Here is a 24881-nt window from a genome sequence, read left to right as displayed (position 1 = left end):
TGTAAACCTTCACTAGGAAAAAAAAAAGTCTAGCAATCTCACCAAGGCAAAGACAAATTAAACCAGATTGCTAGATAGTCATATAATTTAGTAATTTGAAAAAATTTTTCAATATGTTATAAGTATTATGCCTATGTTCCTTTAGGTGGCAAGGCTTAAATATTTTTATAAAATAATTATAATTTACATTTAAATCATTAAATGTAAAGACAACACGTTTTAAGGTCACATGTATGCTTACAAACTAGTATTTATGAAAGTAATTATATTTCAAGTGGCTACTACATACATGCCAGGCAACTGACATACATCATCCCCACAGAAATGTCTCACATTCAGAACTATTTGACCCATTTTATAGATGCGGAAACTTAGGCTGAGAGAATAAGTGACTTGATCAGTGTGACACCGTGAGGGGGTGGCAGATCCAGGAGTCAAATATGCATGTGTCTGCCCCAAACACCATAATGTTTCCACTACAAGATGTTGATTCTTATTTCTATAATTCTTTTGCTATATTTGCTCTAGTGTGTGGTATGTGTGTGTGAGAGAGAGATTTTTATTTGTATTCAAAGAGAATAAATTTCATGCTTCTGGGAAGCTGGACATGTTTTTCAGCTTTCCCTTTTTCAGAATAATGCCTCAGGATTTTCCAATCAATTCTTGAGTTGCAGATGGTATCTGTTTGTCCCAGGTTATCCATACCTAAATTTGCGGTTGATTTCCTTAAATTAGAGTTTCTCAGTCATTCTATACTTTCTAACTTAAAGAACCAATTACCACTCCACTAGAACTCATTGAATTTGTGTAGGTGACCGGCTCTAATGACTGACATTTAAGAAAAAATACCGTCTTTATTATACTCTTCCAAATCAGACGCTGGCACGCTTAACAACTTACTAACTTCTGGGAATGGGAGCAGATGCTTCCAAACACTATACCGTATTGTGAACAAGACTGAATGCTCACAGCACTGCACAACCATGAGCCATGAATCTCACATAACATATAGCCCTGACCTTTTGTTCTGTTGCTAGATGGAGTTTGCTAATGATTTCCTGAGGATCTTTACAACCAACACTAGGATTGGGCAAAGGTATTGGGAATACTCTTTGCAGTTCACCAATTTCCATCATATATAAAATTGTGTTGCAAACAATAAATTATGGAGCGTGTTTGTTAGAGAAGTATTTGTGCCAATTTCTAATGGTAATTTTCAGCAAAATTTAACCTGCAGTTTATTGAGTTTTGTGTTGTTGATGTATATTATTTACTCCATGGAAACTACCATGATAACTCCTTTTTGCTCTGCTCATCTGCTGAATAAAATGATGCATTTAAAAAGTAATATTTGATGAGAAGAATTTTCTGGAATATTTTATAGCTAATGAACTAATTCTGCCATTGCAAAAGGTAAGCCAAAGTAATAGTACAAATGAATAATTGAGGGCAAAGGCAGGGATACAAGTGAGCTATGTGTAGCTGGGGTGCAAATTAATACCAGAGTGACAGGGCAATATGGTAATTATATTGGTAATATTATAACAATAAGAATTTTGCTTCAAGAGAGCAATTTACTGCTGTTTCCAGTAGGAGCAGTAAAACTGCGTTGCAAATATCAACACTGTAAACATATTTCCCACTGTTTAGTGGAGGATACTCTAAAGTGTTAACACAGGAATAAGAAACGAAACATATCTACATAGGTTATAATGGCAATCCTCATTCATTCAGCTTCCATAAATACAATACCAGGGTCAAGGCCAGGTAGTTGCACGTAGAACCCGAAAGTGTCTGGCTGGAGAGGCCCATGTCAGGGTTCACTAGAAACCCTGCCAGTGCAAGACTGGCCATCTGCTATTAACACTTGGCAGTCCCGGCAATCAATCTCAGTTATAGACTAATTATCAGTAGGCTTCAATTTGGTGGAAGTGAGATCACAGTCTACAGTGAAATTTTTTTATACCTACATCGAAATACATAACTGCTTTGCCTAAATAGTCACACTAGTTAAACGCTGTTAAATAAACCACTGCTCCCTCTCAACCTTCCACGAAAATAAAATTGAAATCAAACGTTAGGATCTTTAATATAACCAGGTTTCTGTGATATAGCTTCACCTTAAATATTGTTTTACAACCTGAAAATATAGGGCTGTAATACAAACAGTTTAGTTGGGGGAAGCTTTTTTGTACACAATAAATTTTTAAAGGAATATCTTAATACATTGCCTATGTGAAGTTCCTGATGTTACCAAGGAGGCAGTTTATTTTCAACACACTTCAAGTTAGGAATAGCAGCGCATTTTATAATTTAGAACAAAGGCATGTTTCCTCTAGTAGTTTCTGATATCAAGTTCAGCTTATAAATTTGCCTTGAGACATGCTCACAATAAAAATTACAGCTTGTCTGATCAGCATCGTTCCATTATAGTACACCAGGATAGCACCAAGGATGACAAAACTAAAATGACCGAAGCAAAACAAAGTGCACACAAATAACTTATTACAGAAAGGCCATTTTAGGAGCCCAACATAGAAAGGGAGTGACTATCACAAATGATCATTTTGTTATTTTCATACTAAGAAGATTTCAGAACAAGATCAGCAGAAATGCGGTGGCCCATATTCTAAGCCCCTGAAAGAAATACAGTAGATGATTCAATAAGTGGTAATCTTTAAAAAATTGTACCTGAAAGTCAAAATCTAAGTGGATATTTTTTAGACATGCCTAATCATTACTTTAAAATGCAAACCAATCCTAGAGTCAATAAGCACCTAAATAAACATTAATTGCCATGGCAAATGTTGACATTTCTTTTTTCAGTGTAGTCAGCGTTTTCTCAGGCCATGGAAGGAATGGGAAAATCTAGAGTACTCTGAAGAAGAGTTATCTGTGAAAATAGTATTAGTATGTTATACTAATATGGCCCATTTCTCTACCTAACCACATAAATCCATACTCACATAAAACTCAGCAAATGCTCACTCTGAGAATCTATCAAACCTGAGCCCTCCAGACCGACACCCTCGCTCAGGCACACAGAGTGAAGAATGAGGTCTATAGCTAGAGTTGGTGAATGACAAAGCAATGCTTTGCTCTTCCATTCAGGCTTATTTTCTTAACATCTTACTGAGATTATTCTTTTATTCTTCCTACTGGTCTCCCATCTGATTAGCATCAACCTGTGGGTACTAAACAATACTGAGAACTTATAGGTAAGTGATATTTAGTTATTTGCATAAATCATACATACACTGAGAAACTGTAACTTAGGGCAATTCTGTGAAAATAAATTTTAAGAATTTTAGTGGCTTTAGATTGTTTTTGAACTCTTTTCCTCAGAAGAATAAACACTTAAAAGCTCTTCAAGCACTTAAAATTAATTTTGATATATGTGATTATCTGATATTAGATATACCTGATAGCAATAGCTTTGACATTGAGTACATTAGATTTTAAAGTCAAGAAGATCTGTTATTTGTGAGCGGTGTCATGTTAGGGACCCCTGTGTGCCTTATTTTCTTCATCTATAAAATGGAAAGAATAACATTGTCCTCCTCAAAGTGTTATAATGAGATGACCTGTCATATCCACAGTTGATCAAGTTATCTGTTGTTTTTGTATGAAGATTACTGTTATAATGATTCCTCTTTCTATAACACCTCATTTAATGATTTCTAATTTTTTTTGTGGAATTTTATTTCTTGGTAGGGTCAGATGACTCCTTATAAATATTGCTGAGGAATAATTAATGCATTGGAGTAGAATAAATAATGTTTGATTTCCCTTCCAAATAAGAGATTGCATGAATCTGTGATACTAAATGATCATAAACGTCTTCATTGCAAACTCTTTGGGACATTCATATGGCTTTATATTAATGAAACTACGTTACAATGAATGTGTCGCTTGTTACAATGAATGTGTCGCTTGTTACAATGAATGTGTCGCTAAAAATACATTTCTAAAACTGTCAACTAGTTTTAAAAAAATCTATTGTGGAGCCCTTTTGCAGTGAACTTTGACTCACATTTCTGCCTAATTTCCTTTAATAAGAGAGTAGATATTACCAATATAACACTTTCAAATAACTCTTATAAACCTCTCTGTCCCATCTCCATCTTCTTCTTCTCTCTCTCTCTTTTTTTTTAAATAACAATAAAAAACACATTTAGCCTGGTTGTGTGGAATGCTTATCAACAAATGACAAGAGCTGGGAGGCCAAGGTGGGAGGATCACGTAAGCTCAAGAGTTCGAGACCAGCCTGAGCAAGATTGAGGCCCCATCTCTACTGAAAATAGAAAAAAATAACTGGGGGTGGTGGTGTGCACCTGTAGTCCCAGCTACTCGGGAGGCTGAGGCAGGAGGATCGCTTGAGCCCAGGAGTTTGAGGTTGCTGTGAGCTAGGCTGACGCCACGGCACTCTAGCCTGGGCTAGAGTCTCAAACACAGACACACACACACACACACACACACACACACACACACACACACACCCCAACCCCCCACAAATGACAAGAGTGACCTGCCAGCCTGGCTCTGGGGAATGAAAACACTAATCCGATCTGTTATGAATTGGAACAAGTCAACTTGAGTTATCACATCGGAGGGGATTTTTCTTCGGGGGAGAAAAATGGAACGTGGCTGACAGGACAGGCACTCGATGCTTCAGGCAAAGGTGCTGCCCGTGGAAAAGAGACAAGTAGGAGTACATGACAAGCATCCTCCAACTCAGTTTAGGTTTTCCCCACTCTTTCCCCAGTTTTCTTCTCTAGATACTGATTCCAACACTTGCCAAAGGAAAGGCAGTCTTGCTGTCCCAAGAACCCATTAGCAGCCGAGTGAGGAGCCGCTGCTGTCCATGGACATGACTTCGGCATTAATCTTTTTAAAATAAGAAACTAATATTGTTGGGCTAAAGGAACACTCAACCCTTTTCCGAGCCTGCTTTTATTAAACAGGGGCACCTCTCAGGCACTACAAATAGCTCTTACTGAGCTCTTAAGTATGGCCCAAACCATCTGCAAAATAAATTTCTCTTCTGACATCAAGGAGCCCTGTTTACCTGACCATATTCTCTCAATACCCTTTCTATTTCATCAGACTTTACAAATTGTAGTTCACGACTCCACGGCTGAGAGTGGTCCTGTGAAATGCAGAGACAAGCTTTCCAGCACAAAAAGCAATCCAAAAATTTAACACTTAAAAAAGCAACTAATGTGGCAGCACAGTGAGAGAGAATTAGTGTCATTCGGAGCCAAGAAGCAAGTGAAAGTGCTGCAAAACGGATTGGGGTGGTTGGATCCGCCACGCCTGCCCTGAAAGGTCCTACCCACAGCCGTGCACCGGGCAACCTCTTAGTTTCTGAAAGCACGAGTTCTGAAGACATAACGATTTGTATTTCAATCTCTGGACAAATGATTCAAACTTCTCCAAATTGCAATTTCTTTCCCTATGGAACGGGGGAAGTAATATTTTTATATTAAGGTACCTGGAGGTTTGAATTAGATGTTGCATTGTAAGCCTTTTCTCTGTCTCTGCTTCCACCCTCTGCTAATCCACCCTCCACACTGCAGCTGAAGTGTTCTTTCTGATACGCACGTCTGATCCTACTGCTGCCTTATTTAAATATTTCCAAATACCCCACTGCCCTTAGAAAATAATTTAAACTCCTTAGCCTTCAAGAGTTCCTTCAAAAATTTGGCTTACATCTTTTTTTATTTCCGTTCTCAGAAACAACGCTTTGCCTCATTCATATTCACGGTACAGGCCAAACGTAGCATTTCTTCATTCCTGGCTTTATCACACTTCTATGTCTTGGTAGGTGTTATTTCAGCATAAGATGCTTCCTGGTCTACCTGGAGAATTCCTTCCCTTCAAGATCAAACTCTACTGTCTCTTCAGTGCTGCTCTAACACTTAGAATATGTTCACATTTTAGCATTGTGTTACGAAGTTTTGCTTCTTCATCTACCTCATTAGAGTATACATTGCTGGCTCTAATGATTTTTTTCCAATTATTCTCTTTATTTTAATTAGTTCTAAGAAAACTGCCATTTTTTAGAATATGAAAAAAGAACAGAAAAATCTCACAATTGGAAAGTGAAGTTTTTGAAAAATATAATCATCCTGTGCTTTCTTATATTTTTTTATTTCAAAATATTAAGAGGGTGCAAATGTTTTTGGTTACATGGATCGCTTTTGTAATGCTTGAGTCAAGGCTATCAGTGTGCCCATCACCCAGGTAGTGTACACTGTACCCATAGGGTAGGTTTTCACCTGTTCCCTCCTCCCTTCTCCCCACTGCTTGATTTCCACTGAGTTTTACTTTCCTCTGTGCACATGTGTGCTCGTCGATTAGTTTCAGTTTCATAGTGAGTACATGTGGTGTGTGCTTGTCCATTCTTTAGATACTTCACTTAAGATAATGGTCTCTAGTTCTATCCAGATTGTTGCAAAAGGTATTAATTCATTTTTTATGGCTGAGTAATACTCCATGGTACATATACACACCACATTTTCATAATCCACTCATGAATTGATGGGAACCTGGGTTGATTTCACATTTTTGCAATTGTGAATTGTGCTGCAATAAACATCCAAGTGCAGGTGTCTTTTTAAATTCATCTTTGAAACCCAGACCAGACGTAGCTCAGGGCTTGAAAATAGTCAACAATCAGTGAGGCTCATTTATTTTGGTTAGTCTTTACCAGAAAGATACTTTCATTTTGGACAGTAAGCATTCCCATTACACTCTCATTGAATAATAATGGAGTTTTTATTATATATTATCAGCCATTCTTTGGCTGACCAATCATGGCCAGAAGCATTTTGAGTTAAAAAAAACAAAAACAAAAAATTGAAACTTTTTTTAACGTGATCTTTGGAAATTTCCTCTGTATCAAAATCAGCTGTGAAAGCTTTATTGAAAATTGCTTGCCAGGACAGTTTGCCACGTATGCAAAATAAATAAATTTAGAGGCAAGGCAAATAAAAATAAAATCTAAACAAACAGGACTGCAAAACAGTATGTGGAAAAGAGTCCATGATTCTGGTAGACACAGAACCTGGAACAGAGTGGAAAGTCTGTTCCTAAGAGAATCACTTATCTAAGCAGTGCAGAAAGCGAGAGGACGAGACCTGGTCGGCCGGAGTGATTTCTGACTGAAATACCGTCAGCAAGCTGAAAGGGGGAATAAAATTGCTCAGCTACCTCTGTTAATGAAAATGATTATAGATACATAAAGGAAGTCATGATTTTAGTAGCTAAGGAAGAGATAAGCACCAGAACAAGGAGGGAATAGTCACCTTTGGTGATGTTGAGCATTATTACAGAAAATTAAATTTTGGGATTTTCTTTCCTGCCTGGATATTTAGATAAAGAGGGCAGAGGAGAGGGTGTGGGCTGCACGCACAGACGCAGGGAGGAGGAGGACCACTGCAAGGCTCTACACCTTCCCATTTGGCAAGTGGCAAGGCCAATGGCACTTGGCCTTGGCAAAACCTCACTCCTCATCTCACCAGCTCCTTCCTCTCAGGGAAGTTTTCCCAGTCACCTGAGATGTAAGTGTGTAAAGTCTGATGAACTATAAGGGTATCAAGAGTATAAGGTCAGGACTCCTTGATGTCAGAAGAGAAATTTGGTTGCAGATGGCCTGGTCCATACTTAAGAGCTCAGTAAGAGCTATCTGTAGCGCCTCAGAGGTGCCCCTGTTTAATGAAAGCAAGAAAGGAGCTGAATGTTCCCTTAGTTCCAAAGTACTAGGTTTCTTATTTTACAAATATAAACGTCAAAGTCACATTAATGGAAGGAAAAGAGTTCTCTCATAGAATATTAGATTGCATAGCCTAAAAGTACGCCTGATGGTGAGAGGCAATTCAGGAGGAAGCCAGCCACGGCAGTCTCTAACGGAGAGAATTTACCAGCACTTGAAGTGCCTGTGTCCTCCTTCCTCATGATGCCAGAATACTTTCCTCCTCAAGACAGCAGAAGCCTTTTGCAGAACAAGCTGCAGTCTGAGGCTAACAGGTAGAATGAGACCAGACAAGGCAGAGGGTTAACATTCCTTTTTTTTTTCCCTGACAGAGTTTCCCACGAGAGTCCTCCTAGACGCAGAGTGTGCTGTGTAAGAGGAGCCATACGAGGACCAAGGAGGACTGGAGAGTGACGGAGGGACAGCAGACAAGCGGCTCCATGAGAAACGCTCGAATAAGGCCGACTGGTTCAGCCTTTTCCAGCACCCCCATTCTGTCCCTCTCCCGCTCCAGTCCCGAATCCTCCGTCTGTCCCCAAGTCCTCAGGTCCTTCTGCTCTGAACTTCTTTACAGTGCTTATTTGATTCTTATTTGTAAGAACTATTTAGCCATCAGAATTTCAAGTGTGCTTGGTCTAGAAAAGATGTGTGGCAATATTCAACACCTCTCTCTTCCAGAATACTGTCCCTCTGTCGTGGCTTACGCGTTTGTGGGGATTACAGCCCAACAGATGACGCTAAAGTCTTTCCTGATGGTCTCACGAATATTTCCTGCATTCTCTCCCTGCAAAAGTAGCCAGGGAGACACCTGTCCACCACGTGGTATGGACAGGATTGTCACAGGTGGAACTGGAAGTTCACGTAAGACAGATGCACTTGAGAAGGACGGATAACGCGATCTGCTTAGGGGAACATCCTCCTGCACGGGGCAGATCTGCACTTTCTATACAGATTGAAGAGTTGGTTCGGACTCGCGGATGCAGTAGGTTATTTTAGAGAATCTAAAGGAAGATGGGACGCTCTGCTCTTGCAGCTAGTGGGCATCATTAATACAAATGATGTTAAACTCTCTCCAAAATGACAATGTTATACAAATGCAAGAGATTAGCCATCTGACGATCTGATTGACTTGTCTGGCTTCTTGACCTGCATTATAAGCTAGAAGCTAATTTTGTCACACCATGAATCCTGAAATTCGCAGACACTATATTTTTCCACTAGAGGCCTCATAACCCTGACACTGCTGACAGAACTATCATTTATGACCCTCTTCTCTATTTTAAAAGTCTTACTGGTTAAATAAATATTTAGCATCTATTAACATTTCATAAATAAATTATAAAATAAAGAAATATACATATATGTATATCCCAAAAGGCTACTTTATGTATTATATTTAATATATGCATGTGATATATAATGAAGTATATATATTATGGTATATAAACTATTAAAGCAAAACGCCATTATAAAAGGCCCTACTATTCTGTGAATTCAATTATGCTGCAGTTTTCTTGTGCATAGTACAAAACGTACAGTATTTAAAAAATATATCATGAAAAAGATATAATAATTATTAATATTTACCTCGAGAAACTAGGAAGAAATATGAAACTATTCTAAATTTGTATAACCAGCATTTTACTATGTCACATTGATTGTTAGCTGATTGTCAAATTTATGTTAAGATAATATCCTCAATTATGCAATAGACTTCAATAGTGAAATAGTGGATTTCTATATTTCTATATCTTTGAAAATTCAGGAAGGACATTACTAATTCCTATGAATTTCCACGAGGATAACAAATTTCTAAATGGTGTTAAGAAAAAAGTCTAATACAATTATAACACCAGAGAGTTCAAAAAGTTACCAGAGGCATCACATAATTTGATGAGGTACGTTAAGGCACCATAAGCCAGCCCTTAAAACTGACTTTATGTTTTCTTCAGAAGGTAGTTTAGTGACTTACAAAACTTAACTCCAGGAAGTCCTTACTCATGTTAAACTCAAAAGCCTCCAATTTCACAGAAAACATTCACTTTGTTCACAGGGGCAATGAACAGTAGCAGCTTACCTCCTCTAGCACAGTATTTCTTTATGGGATAAAACCCTTCCTTTTCATTTTCATCCTTTAACTTTAACCTTGCTGAGTTACACACTAAATTCCATTAGTTGTTGTCCATGGGACTGATAACTTTTTTAGACTGTTATTAACTAAGCCATCTTTTGTTCTTCTATTGTAGCTTTTGCATAATTTATGGACCTTATAATCAGTCCATGGTAGTCTTTAAGAGGCCTGAACAACTTTTATACTGCTAGGTGACTCTGGTCATTTTAAAAATAAACACTGATGCTATATTTTAAATTTGTAATTGACAGATATTTCATTCTGAAACTATCTTCATAGCCTAATTCTGAACTGGCATAGACACACACACACACACACACACACACACACACACACTCAGAGATTTTTTTCCATCTCTGTGTGAATTATCACATATTTATCCCTGTTAAACTTTGTCGTACTTCTAATCACCTTGTTTAATTTGTCAAGGTCCTTATACATTCTTACAGTGTGATTCTAGTCAATAATCACCCCTACTCAATATAGAGTATTCTGCATATTTAATAAGGTTACTCCCTATTCCATACTTCAAATCAACACTGAAAATGTTAATTAGAATCAGGACCAATGCTGACTTACGGAAAAAACTTTATTCAATATACCCTCCAAGGCTGACATTGAACCATTGATCACTACCTTGTATATGTCTAACAAGCTGTGATACAATAACACATAATACTACTACATGAAACAATGACCCAAATAAAATGCAGTGTGGATTCAAATGGGGAATCAATAGTAATTTGTGATTTTTTTCCCTATAAGATTTTTTGAGGAGCTCAAAACATTAATCACATTATCAATTTTTTCATAGTGAATAAAAAAAGACTAGACAGAAAGAACTTACCAGAAATAACAGTAGGGCTAATTTAATAGTCTATTTAAAGACACAATGAAAGTTTATCTTCAAAGTATAGTGGAAGGTCAGGTTTCAGTAAATATTCTAATGCATCTGACTAAAAACAAAAATACTGGCTCTTCAGAACACACAGCAGGCTGTGTCAATAGCATTTCTATTGACAACTTAAAATTTTCCAAGTGCAAAAGATATATTCCTTCTGCCCAGTGCAGTAGGTCTGTGAACGTCTCAAAAAATCATTATGTTTTTCTTAGAATGATTTAGAGAAATTATCTTCTATTCCCAATTAGGTGATATTTCCTTTTTTGACTAATTTCAACTAAAGCTGATATAAAATGCGTACCCTGATGCCTGAGAGCCAAGTCTTATTAACAGCCACTTTGAGATTATAAATGCCCAAACCGTCTTGCAAATGTGCTCCCCTGCCCCAATTCAATAACAGATCTTGAGCATTCTCTGGCACCCCTCTCCGACAATCATAATCTTCATCGAGGAAAAGCAGCCCAGCTGGTCAGCTGCAGACCTTGCTCCTCACCTTCCCCATCACTTGTCATTAGCTGAGGCATCTGGCTCTTTGCCAATCTCATCCATCCTTCGCATGAGGGCTTGAGAAACGGGGGCTGTGGTAGGGGTGTGTGTATGTGTGTGAGGAGTGGAGGAGAAAGCCATTAAAAATAAATTGAATATCTTGAGATGACAGGAGCTGTGGAGGAACTAAGAGGATCAGAGATCTAATGGGGTCAAACAGGCACTTAGCAGAGGGTGGAGGGTCAGCCCACCAAGCCCGCTGGCCCGAGGGAGAGGCCGGGGAAAGAAAGCTGGGACTGGAAATACAGAAATAGTAAAAAGATAAGAGGCTATGGCAAAACGAGAGTTTCCTTTCAATTTTGCCTTTCAACCTAGGGTTTCTTTGATTAAGGTACTTATGCGAAGGCATTTTTATCGGTTATCTCAGATCTTGTTTAATAAGATGCCTCACTGGTGTAGTTGATATAGAATTTTATAGTTGTAGGGACGTGGAAAATAACTTCATTCAAAGGGTGGAAAAATTGTTTGTGCAGTGAGAGAAGAGACGATTACTCTTTTAAAAGATGAAAAACTGAAGTGCAAAATGGTTTAACACCTTGTCTTATTTTTTTGTAGTAGGAGGGAGACTTGAAGGCCTGAACCTAAGTCTTCAGTCTCCTTCAACAGTACGCTTTTGCCAAACAGCCCTGCCTTCCAATTCCAGTCTTGCTCATTTTCATCACTCCTCTTCCCACTTTAATTTTACAGATGTATGCTCCATACTCAACAGCATACTCCAAAATATAGGATTTTATGCTATCTATCCACTTGTGGTGTAGAACTCATTTATTCACCGGACTTCAGGAAAAAAAGGAAAATAACAGGAAATAGAGAGGAGATGGTAATTTATATTCTTTTTTTTTGGTTTGTTTTTTTGAGACAGAGTCTCACTCTTGCTCGGGCTAGAGTGAGTGCTGTGGCATCAGCCTAGCTCACAGCAACCTCAAACTCCTGGGCTCAAGCAATCCTCCTGCCTCAGCCTCCCGAGTAGCTGGGACTACAGACATGTACCACCATGCCTGGCTAATTTTTTCTATATATTTTTAGTTGTCCAGCTAGTTTCTTTCTATTTTTTAGTAGAGACGGGGTCTCGCTCTTGCTCAGGCTTATCTCGAACTCCTGAGCTCAAATGATCTGCCCGCCTCGACCTCCCAGAATACTAGGATTACAGGTGTGAGCCACCATGCCTGGCCGGTAATTTACATTCTTGAGTATTTAGTAAGTTTCTAGGTTTAAAAGAGTAGGATTGGTAAGAAAGAGAGAGAGAGAAAAAGGGAGAGACAGTAGAGGATTTTATTTGTTTAGAATGATTCAGCTTGTTCAGACGCAGATCATCTTAGGGATTGTGGAAGCTTATCAGGTTAGCCAAGTTCTTTGTCTTGGTGAGCTCAGTGTAAACAGAGTCTATGGAGATGCTATCAGTAATACAGCCCTGTTCCTGGGAGCCACAAATAAAGTGGGAGACAACTTTTAATTAAATGCTCACTCAAGGGTGGCTTTGAAAGACCAACATCCTTCTGAGAGTTTTTACTTTTTTTTTTTTTTCCAGAAAGAAAGACAAAATCCTGTCTATGACATCAAGATGGTTATACGTTTGCAAAATAGCCATCACCGTGGTACCTAAGCGCTAAGGCAAGTAAGCCATTTCAACACTGAGCAATGCCCAGGGGGGAGGTGAACGTCTTCCCCTGTGTGCAGTGCCTGTGTGTTCCAGAGCCGAGCCTGTACAATTCTGCACTAAGATGGACCAAAAGGGCAGTATGAATCGGGCTTAGCTCACTGCGGCCACCTTGATTTCGGCTGCTCCTAATAAAGTGCGCAATTCCCTGATGAGCTTTATGAACCAGGCTCCTGCTAGAAGACCGAAGAGAGGGTGGGTAACACCAAGAAAACCTAGAGAGCATCCTGTTTTGGATTTCCTCTCTTATCTTGGAATAATAGCACAAAGAAATGGCTTTCATATTTCCTTCTGAAGTTTTTTGTGAGGTACATACACAAATCATGGAGTTCCATAGTCTCAGGACAGATTCTAAAAAAACCTCTGTCTGGTTCATTCACTGAATGAATATTTGTAACCAACTATATACTCAATAAAGTACTACACAGGTACTGTGTTGGTACGAAGGTGATCAAACAGCCCTAAAGAACATACATTTTCATGGAGAGGGACTTACCCCACCCCTACCTGAACTTCTGGCAGTGACCTGAGGACCAGCCCACCCCTCCACACAAACGTCCCCTAGCACATGCCTGGACTACGGTAACACCGGGCAACAAGGAGATACAGGACACAGTGCGCCTAGCCCTCTCTGGCCTGGCAAGGCCTCTGGAGCAGTCCCCAAACACGCCATCCAGGGACCTGGGAACTGGAGATTACATACCCTAGACCACCACGACTGGCACCTGAACACCTTCCCAAGGGGCAGAGTTTCAGCTGACCCGAATTGCCAGCAATGCCACGGTGGTTTTGCCGAAGGGCAGCAAACTTCTCCCTCTCTTCACTGAGCAACAGAGCTCCCAGCAGAGAACTGGTGCGCCACAGAGCTCTCTGTTTTGGCCTGAGGGAAGAGGTCCCAGATGACCAGGAACCAGCATAAGAACTCTGGCAATGGGAAAAAACAGGCTATGGTGACATACCCGAAGGATCACACTAGCTCTCTAGCAATGGACCCCCACCTAAAGGAAATTGTTCAAATGACAGATGTGGAATTCAAAATATGCACAGCAAGTAAGATCAAGAGGACGGATGAGAAAGTTGAAAACCAACACAAAGAAACCAAAAAAATAATTCAGGACGTAAATGAAAAATTCACTGAAGAGGTAGATAATCTAAGAAAAAATATAACCAAACTTCTGAAAATGAAAGAGTCACTTAGGGAATTTGAAAATATCATGGAAAGTTTTAAAAGCACTAGACCAAGCAGAAGAAAGAGATTTCAGAGCTTGAAGACAAGGCTTCCCAATTAACCCAGTCAGTCAAAAATGAAGAAAAGAGAATCAAGAAAAATGAACAGTCCGTCTGAGAATATGAAATTATGTAAAGCAAACAAATATAAGAATCATAAGTATTCCTGAAGGAGAAGAATAAAAAGCAAAAAGCATGGAAAACCTATTTGAAGGAATAATGGAAGAAAACTTCCTGGGAATTGTTAGAAATTTAGATATCCAGATATAAGGTGGTCAAGAAACTCCTGGAATATTTATTGCAAATAGGACATCACCAAGGCAAAAAGTCATCACTCTGGTCAAAGTCAAAGTGAAGGAGAAAATTCTACAAGCTGGGAGATAAAAGCATCAAGCAACTTACAAAAGAAAACCCAGCAGACTAACTGCAGACTTCACAGTAGAAACTTTACAAGCTGGAAGGGTTTGGTCTTTTTAAACAGAATAACTGCCAGCCAAGAGTTTGTATCCTGCAAAACTAAGTTTAATAAATGAAGGAGAAATAAAGTCTTTCCCAGACAAGCAAACACTAAAGGAATTTGTCACCACTAGATTACAATCCTAAGCCTGGCTAGTTCATACTCACCATGTGGCACTTAGAAAAACAATTGTTCAATGGTTTTTTTTCTTTTCCAAATGTAGACAAATGTGGGTGCAAAGATTCTGTTATTGGTATGCTGTGGGAAAGGTGGTCTCCTCTAGTGATGGGATATTCATGGGTCTCTTTTTGTATCTACTTGGAAAGAAATGTTATCCCAGATTAGTTTGATTCAGTGTCGGCATTGACTCAATATTTTATTTAGTCCAACTTCAAGAATTATGGAGAATGACTCCATTTTACACAAAAATATGGTGGGATGTTGAGATCCCTTTGAGTAGCCCTAAGTTTATTTACAGACCGAGGTAATGAAAAAACTCAAGTTTCATCATCAAAGATCACTTTGGCCCTAAAGTTAATGACTATAACTGTACAACTATGATTTCCCCATAGCTATATTTACTTTTATGTGAAATAAGTAGTGTTTTAAAAATTATATTACAATAAAGGAAAACGGAGCTAATGTTGATGATGTTATTACCAAGTGCTTACTCTGAAAGTCCCTTCAGAGCTTCACATGCTGCATTTCACCGTTGCCACTTTCAGCCTGCTTGCTTACCAGTAGGGAAAATACATTCCCTTTTCCAGGCGTTTGAAGATAACTATGTGTTGTTATCCCTCAATAGGTATGAAAAGTCCAAACTGTCATTAGAGTCCTGTAGAAATGGCGTTTTTTTCTTTAGAAACTGAACTGTGTATCTCAATTGCTGCCCAACTGTATCACAATCTGTCACATTACGTCACCTCAAGCAACAGAACACAGTTATGTTGTGTTGCCCCCATCATTAAAGCAACATGAAATTAAACTTGTGGGTTATTTTTTCCAGAAAAAATTCACCTTCACAATTTTCATTATTGGCAAGTACCGACTAAAAGGTTAGATGAGCACAGATATCTGATTCTGAAAAAGGAGTAAAATTTTGTAATGAGTATTCAACTTCCCAAGAATAAATCTATTGAATTATTCCTACCAAACTAGAAGAGTTTCTATCAACTAACTGTCCAAAGAAAATGATTTTCCTCTCTGTCTCTTTCTCTCTCACTGACGTTCTTCTAACCTCCTCTGCCCATCCTAGTCTGCAGAGCAACTTTGAAGTTTTGGAATAAAGATGTGGTTGGTAAGTATTTGCCAAAGGCATAACAAAATTGGACTGGAAAAAGGTGCATTGACATGCACTGCAGCTTCATTTAGTGATGAGCAAATCTCACGAATATACATGATTAAGGAGCATGACATTGAATGGCATGGTGAAAAAAAGTTTTTGTCTTTTCTAAGAAAAATTAGAGTTAGAATTTTCCAAGAAACCTTGGCATTAGTTACAAATGGAACTTTGAATGCTTCCAAGAAACACTGCAGGCAATCATGTTTACCAACAGAACTGAGGCATGAATTTAGAAGATATCTTTAAATGTGGGGAGAGAATCTGGCTTCTTTTAACTTATTTGGCTTTGATTCTTTCCTTCCAAAATTAGTCCAGTGGTAATATTAGAAGGAAGTGGAGATTTATTATACCCACTGATGACTTTTAATAATGCCAGTTGGCATTGGAAAGGAATAATTTTTTAAAAAATGAATGCTCGGTTACTTTGGATTATGGAACTACACTTGAGGGAAACATCACGTGAAATTACAATCTTTTTCCATTAGGTTTCACTTTTAGAGAAATTTTATGGGTATAAAAATTTGAGAGAGGCTTCTGCTCCCACTGCTACTGCATGAAAATTTAGATAAAAACTGACTCTGGCAAAGTTAGTAATAACTAAATAGCTCAGATATATGCACACACTATAATGTCTGCAACCTCACAGAAATATCAGATCAACCAAATAACTGTAGGAACCACCATTAGACAAGGAAAAGACTTCAATGGGTAAAGTCATGGATTGGTATCAGATTGACGTTGGTTAGACTCCCAGTTGTGGCATTATTGATTGTGTGATCTTAAGCATTTAACGCCCAAAATTCTGTTTCTTTATCTACAAAATGGTAATAATAGTATTACCTGTATTATTAGGGTTATTCTGAGGAATAAATGAGATAATAGATGTAATATGCTGAACTTCTGGTTCATAATAAACTCTCAGTCGATGTTAGCCATAATTTCTGTTTACTATTATGATTATTGTTGTTTACTGTATAAGATCAGTTATTTTATTTAAAATTTTCATCATTTAATTATTTGAAAATGCTTCAAAGACAGATGTGAACTACTGAAATGTGACAAGTTAAACATAATTGATAAGAAGTATGTTAATGAGATAAAATACTACATTTTAACTTTTAAAAACTACTTTGCCATTTGCAACAACATGGATGAACTTGGAGGACATTATGCTAGGTTAAATAAGCCAGACACAGAAAGACAAAAACTGCGTGATCTCAGTTATATTTAGAATCTAAAAAGTTGAACTCTCAGAAGCAGAGAGTAGAATGGTGGTTCTCAGGGGCTAGAGTTGGTAAAAATGGGAAAGTGTTGGCTAAAGGGTACAAACTTTCATTTATAAGATGAACATTAGTCTCATAGAGTCTCTTTATAAGAGACTCTAATGCACAGCCTGGTTGGTGATGAATGTGTTAATTTGATTATGATACTTATTACATAATATATGTATATCAAACAATAAAGTTATACATATTGGATATATTAAATATTTGACAAAGTATTTTTCCTTATACGATTTCTATTGATTGGATCTTTCAAAGAGCCTTACTTTGAATTCAGATATCAATTATAGAGGTAATTAGTTCACGTTGTGACGTACGCCTGCAGAATCTGCTCAACACAACGAGAGATTCTATTTCTAACTTTTGATAACCCTTTTTTCTCAGACCAACTGAGAATTTGGAAAATGTCATCCATCTCTGTACTTAGCAATGGATAAGGCTATCACACATTCTTTCTAGTGTGTGAGGGCCATTCAGAAGCTCAAGTGTGTGGGATGGGAATAATGCAGTGCAGTTAGACATACTAATAGCTTCAGGAATCAGACAGATTCAAGGTCTGGTCTTTGCTCAACCACTTATTAGCTGTACACTTTGGGAAAGCTACTGATCCTCTTGACCTCAGTTTCATTATTTATAAAAACAGTCATTGATAGTATGTATTTTAGAAGATGGCTGGCTGATGTATTTACCACAAAATCTGATACCTTGTAAGTGATCAATAAGTGTTTATTATTATTTTCATACTTTTACCAATTTCCTTGATCTTTTTACTGGGCTATTGTAATCATTTTTGCTATTACTTAAAGTATTATGCTAATGGGGTGATCAGTTTAAATTTCCTCCAAATGGTACAAGTTTCACTCTGTACCACTTAAATGTACGCCACACATAGAACTGGCCACAGGGGAATAAGTTGGGAGAACATGAAGGTTCTGTGTCAAAGGAATAACTGGAAAACAACTTGAGGAGCATGATTTGATAAGAGCAATTAAAAACATTATTTTTATAAATGGATAAAATAATTGACTGCTTGTAAGCATTACTAGTTGAATTTTGGGTTTTCAATTTGTATACCAGGCAAATTGAAAAAAAATACCCTACTTCTTTATAGATAATTAATTCTTCATTTTATTTTTTAATATTATGGTATAATACTTTTGTGGCTACTAATGGACTTAATTAACCTATTTTTTAAAAGGCAAGAAGTAGTCTTATGTTTTCTTTTAAGAACAAGTTACATCCCTAAGGAATTCCCCGACACATCTATTTATTCTAATTTTGAATTGCCAGCTTTTTGAGAAATGAATGTTCAACTTTAGGAAAATTCAAACTGCCTTGTTCTTGGATGAATAAAACATTTCCAGGAAAATTTTCCCTTAAACAATATGTAGAACATTATGTTCCAATAAGGCAGAAATTGTATTGTGGTGCTGATCTTATAGCATGAATCTGCAAAAGCAAAACTGTATGGCGGGTAAACCGCCTTTAGGATCTAAGGATTCATGAAAATGGCATTTGTGAATGGAGGCACTGACTTAGGTAATTTTTAGGATTTAAGTAAATGCACCACAGTTAGTGAGCATTTCCCACCATTGCAACTGCAGCTGCTAACTAGAAGCAACCATGACATACAATGTAACAAACAAACATACCAGGATTTATCTATTGATTGCTATTCTTTTCCCTCCTCCTCATCCACCGATCTCTCAAACATCCTGCCTATTCAACTATTTATTCCGACAGTGCATAACGGGGCAGGGTCAAGGCAAAGACTATTTTTTAGTATGACTCCTTTTCACAGTGTTACTCAGGTGCAGTCACTCTTTGTGGAGGTTAAAATTCTAAAGATATGTTATCCTTCCAGGAAAATGTGGGAAGCAACATTCAAATGACAGAAAAGCTTTTATTTTATAAAAAATTCTCTACCAATACTAAATTTTCAGAAGTTGGACTATCTGGTGATACTTTGTAGTATCGGTAAAACTAAGCTTTATTCAAAGGGAAGTTGTAAATTTATTGTAAGATATGTATACTTCCTCTCAGAGAGCTTTGGCCATGCTTATCATTTCTCATGCTCTGTGGCTACTGGAATCTTTGTCTACTTACTGGATGGAGCTTTCAATGCGGGTAACAGTGAGGAAAGCCGCAAGGTTTGCTGTGTAAGACGAGATGACAATCAAAGCAAACAGCCACCAAGCCCCCATCATCATTCGAGTAGCCAGAGTTGTGTATGGGACCTCCCCACCTGTGGAAATAAGTAGAGATTAAACGAACATCAACAAATATTTTTTGGGAATCTGAGGTCACACATGTTCAATACAAAATTAACTTTCAAGCAGTGAGAAATCTTTCTACTTAACATCAGCATAGATCTCTATATATTTTCATCACTTTGTATTTAATTCTTTTCTATGAGACTACGTGAGACCTAGTCAAAAAGAAGCATGGCAAATATTTAGTATGACATGTTTACATGATAGTGCTTCTCCCGTCCTGTTCAATCCTCCTATTATAAGCACAGATATACACATTCTTTCCAATGGCTTGATTATTCATTAGTTAGGTGACAATACTGCTATGCTTATATTAATGTAACTTTTCCAGATTTCCAGTCAAATAAATATTATTGAAAGGATTTTTTGTGTTAAATTCTCTAGAAACATAGATTGTTAATGATCGTGGGGTCATTATTAGTACTGGCTTCAGCATCATCACATTTGCTTTATTTTACTTTTATAATCATTGACTAACCACTCTTACAATCTTTTTGCAGAATCCTCTTTCCCATCTTTGGAGTGCTCTTGGGCTCAATCCTTAGCCCGCTTCTGTTCTCTGTCCACATTCCCACCATGAGTAATCTCAAGTCCCCTGACTTTGAATATGATCTACAGTATGCTGTGCTAACACTTAAATTTATATTTCTAGCGCTACTTTCTCTAGAGAGCAATAGATAAAAGCCTACATGATTTCCACTTGGAATCTAATATGTATCTCAACCTTACCACATCTAAACAGAACTCTTTTTTCTACTCCCCTCCAACCCAGTCTACACCATGTCAGGGCATAGCACCACTATTCATTTCATTTCTTAGACCAAAAACTTAGGAATTTTCTAACATCCCTCCAATAGCAAGTCCTGTCATGTTTACCTTCAAATCACATCCCCAATCCTACCTCATCTCATCACTTCCACTGCTGACACACAGTTCCAAGCCAATATCTTTTTTGACTCTATCACTAAACCACTTGTAGGATTTCTCTATTTACATTCGAGAAAGTACTATTCTTAAGTTTATCACCATAGTGCTCTTAAAAATGAAAATCAGATCAATGGTATTCACCAGATCAAACTTTCCTGTGCCTTTCCATCACTCTCATAACAACAACAACAAAAAAAGTCCAAAATCTCTACCAAGGCCTACCAGGACCTAGATTCATCTTAGGTCAACTATCTGATCTTATTTCTTACAATTCTCTCAGTGACTTTCTTGAAATTTCTTCTGTGAAGCCATGCCAATATCTGTCCCAGGACCTTTGCACTTGCAATTTTCTATGCCTGGATTTCTCTTTAACTTACCAATGCCTTCTTCATTCAAAATTTATTCAGGTTTCTGCTCAGAGGATACCTCTTGACAAAAATCTTTTAACAACACTCTGTATAAAATAATTTCTCACAACCCCATCCTGCCAATCTTTTTATCATTTTTAAAATAAGAATTTACTATTTTTTATATATTTTTGTTTCTTTCCCTTATAATTTTTGATATACCAACATATTAAGTGGATAAATATTTGTTGAAAGAATATATGCTGTGTTATAAACTGAATTCTGTCTCTCCAAAATTCATGTGTTGAAACTCTAACCCCCAGTGTGACTGTATTTGGAGACAGGGCCTTCAAAGAGGCAATTAAGGTAAAAAAAGGCATGAGAGTGGGACCCTAATGCAATATGATTGGTGTCCTTACAAGACGAAGAAGAGACACAAAAGCAAACGGATGGAGGAAAGGCCATGTAAGGGCACAGCCAGAAGACAGCTATCTGCAAGCCAAGAAGAGAGTCCGTAGAGGAAACCAAACAAACCTGTTAACACCCTGATCTTGGACTTCCAATAACTATGAGGAAATCAATTTGTTAAGCTACCAAGTCTGCAGCATTTTGTTATGGCAATACCATCAGACTAATAATGCTGTATATGAAATATTAGTAGGCCTTCTAAAAGAAATTAGGTTTATATTCACAATAGAAATAAATCAAAGAGATATAATACTACCTCCACCTAGACACATCAATATGTGAATGACTTCATGGGATTCAGTTAACTCTAATATCAGGCATATGTTTATTCCAGTCACTAGTTCTCACAATGTAATATATCTAAATTTTAAATGTAGTACAAACACACTCTTTGGTTATGTTTAGAGCTGTTTTCCTGATATAATGTATTCAGAACAGGCTAACTCCTGATATCTGGAACACATTTTTCAAAAGCAGCTACAATGCATTTTAGATACTTTCTTCTTCAAAGCAAAAGAAATATTCACTCAGCTTTTAGAACGTAAAATCAAAAGAAGATATTTATTTTTAAATCCACATAGGGATTTTCTGCCTGAAACAACTTAATTGAAAAAATAATAAAATGTGAATGAGATGATAGCTAAAGACTGACAGATGTTAATATGTCTGACAAAAGGTAGAACATTAAGTTTACTAAATTCATGACTGAAAAGGCCAACTGGAGATTCCATAAAGTCTTTAGCCTTGATTAGAGCTATTATCACCTATATGAAAGAATTCTTGAGTTTCTTCATTTGTGATATAAAATTTGCAAATTGAATAGTTGAATTATTCTTGTAGAATCTCAATAAAATGCTATTTTATTTGATATCTGCACTTAAAAATCAAATATCAAAAGCAATGGGAATCTTGATTTCCAGTTTTGGTAATTGTGGATTAAGCCATTTGGAACAATCCTCCTACTGAGCATTTGCAGAGCTGAGGAGGCAGTGAAAATTAGAGAACCAAAAACTCGGAGAAGAAGGTAACTCAGAAAACTAGCCTAGTATTTGGAACTGCTTTTTCCCGAGGGGCATAAGCCAATTTAAAAAGAGGAAGTAGTTGGGCATGATGATGCATACTCATAGTCCCAGAAGCTACGGAGGCTGAAGCAGGAGGATGATTGAGGCCAGGAGTTTGAGACCAACCTGGACAACATAGTGAGACCCCATCTCTACAAAAATAAGAGATAAATTAGCTGGGTGTGGTGGCATGCACCTGTAGTCCCAACTACTCTGAAGGATGAGGTGGGAGGATCACTTGAGCCCAGGAGTTTGAGGTTATAATGTGCTATGATCAGGCCACTACACTTCAGCCTGGGTAACAAAGTGAGAACCTGTATCTACTTAAAAAAATAAAATAGAAGCCTTTAAATGTTAGTTGGTAACAAAAATTGGGGTCCTGGGCTTGCCAAATATAGGTGAGACTGAGAAAACCAGAAAATCCCCTTATGATTAAAAACTAATAAATACTATTCGATTAATCCATGGGTCAAAGAAAAATCAGTAGAAAAATAAAAAGTATTTTTAATTGGATGAAAATAAAAATGCCTCATATCAAAATTTCACAAATCTTGATAGCTAATGGGATGCAGTTAAATTGTGTTTAGAGGGAAACTGATAGCCTATCATGTATAAGAAAAGGAGGCTGAGCTACCCATCAATTTAAAATTAAAAATATCAGCAAGGTAAACCTGAAACAGATGGAAGGAAAGAAATAATAAATATAAGAACAAAAATTAATAAAACTGATAAAAAATACAATAGAGAAGGTTGATCCAACAGAAGTTTGGTTGTTTCAAAAGACCTATAAAAAAAGCTGCTGAAACTAACCAAGAAAATAAGTGAAGACACAAAAAATATAATCACAGAAATAAAAAGAGTATATTGTTACAGATTTTACATATGTTAGAATGATAATAAGAAGATCTTATGTACAATTTTATGATAATAAATGTCAAAATTGAGATAACAGGGACAGATTCCTAAAAAGTTTCCACTAGAAGAAACAGGAAATTTGAATGGTCTTATAACTATTGAAGACTTTGAATCCAGAATTAAAATTTCCCCACAACAAAATTCAATGCCAGTGGTCTTAATAACAAAATCTATCAAATATTTGTGTAATAATTCATTCTAATTTGACACAAATTCTTTCTGAGATTAGAAAAAAGCAAGACACTATTCCATTCGTTTTATAAAGAAAGCACATGTGTGATAACAAACGTTACCAGATCATTCCAAGAAAAGAAAATTATAGCCCAATCTTTCACATGATTGTAGACGCAAAAGACAAATAAAATAGCAAACTTAAAATTGCATAAATAGACAGATTGGGTTTATTATATAAAAGCAAGATTAATTTGGCATTCAAAAAATCAATCATTGTAATTCACTGTATTAGGACTAAAAGGGAGAAAAATCATATGATGATCTTGGTGGATGCAGAAAAGACACAGATAAAATTCAAAATCCAGTATTAAAAAAAAAACAAACCTAGAAATAACTAAATAGAAATTTTAAAAAATTCTTTTTTATTTTCATAAAGAGTACTGTTAGAAAACCTATAGCAAGTATCATACCAATGTGAATGTAGTATCCCAAATTGGCAGAGGCTAACTGCAGATGTCTATCAGAGATAAGGTAAAATTACCATAACGAGCCATGGCTACTTATGAGTGATAATTAGATAATTAGAGTGGTAAAATTGACCTTCCTAGATCTACAGCAATAGCTTATTGATTGCAGGGTCCCTAAAAGTAAAATAGGTGCTTCTATTTACATAACTTACATAATTTATAACCTATTAACTATAGGTTATAATTTATAAACTGTTAAGGTGCCTCTTGACAGGTATGGACAAAACCATTCTAGATCTGAAGGCAGAAATTTTGTCTCAATTGCTGAGTGGGAATTTTGAACCACTTATTTAGTTCCCAGCACTCATCCAGTTTATGGATCCAGAACCCCAATTCGAAGAAGTCAAGTTAGCATTTTTTGCTATGTTCTTTTTGACATTTTTAAAAATGATTTTTAGTAGTAGTAGGATGGCACACTCATAATTTTATATCCTATTTATTGTATTTTCAATGGCTAAATAATATTTCTCAGTCAGATGTACTACAACTTAAGTAATCTATTTTTTTAATTTTGGAAATTTATGCTATCATATATTACATTGCTATAAACATCTTTGAACACACAACCTTTTAAATATTTTCTTTTGACAGAATACACAAAGAGAAGTTATTTGGTGAAAGAAATTAGTTGTTTTGTATCTTGTACAGGTGATAAGAATTTTCAAACATGTTTTATAACATTATTTATTGAAAAAATAGTGATAGGTAATGTCTCTACTGGTATGATGGTTAATTTCAGGTGTCAGCTTCACTGGACTAATGAATGCCTAGAGAACTGACAAAGCACTAGTTTCGGCTGTGTGTGCGAGGGTGTTTTCAGAGGAGACTGGTTGTGAGTCGCTGGGCTGAGTGGGGGAGATATGCCCTCAGTGTGCACGGGCACCATTCA

At 37.0% G+C, this 24881-nt stretch overlaps 1 protein-coding gene across 2 annotated transcripts in view; it reads right to left on the bottom strand.

Annotated features, from left to right (window-relative positions):
- GRID2 (glutamate ionotropic receptor delta type subunit 2) overlaps positions 1–24881 on the bottom strand; it is a 1057247-nt gene that overhangs the window by 163191 nt on the left and 869175 nt on the right. For both annotated transcript variants that reach the window (XM_045536712.1, XM_045536713.1), the window contains exon 12: positions 19407–19545. In XM_045536712.1, coding sequence (XP_045392668.1) covers positions 19407–19545 — 139 coding nt within the window. The remainder of the gene's footprint in view (positions 1–19406; positions 19546–24881) is intronic.

The sequence above is a fragment of the Lemur catta genome, chromosome 24 (assembly GCF_020740605.2).
Source record: "Lemur catta isolate mLemCat1 chromosome 24, mLemCat1.pri, whole genome shotgun sequence".
Lineage (NCBI taxonomy): Eukaryota > Metazoa > Chordata > Mammalia > Primates > Lemuridae > Lemur > Lemur catta.
The sequence above is the reverse complement of the archived record's forward strand: the minus strand, read 5'-3'. Positions and strand labels throughout refer to the sequence as shown.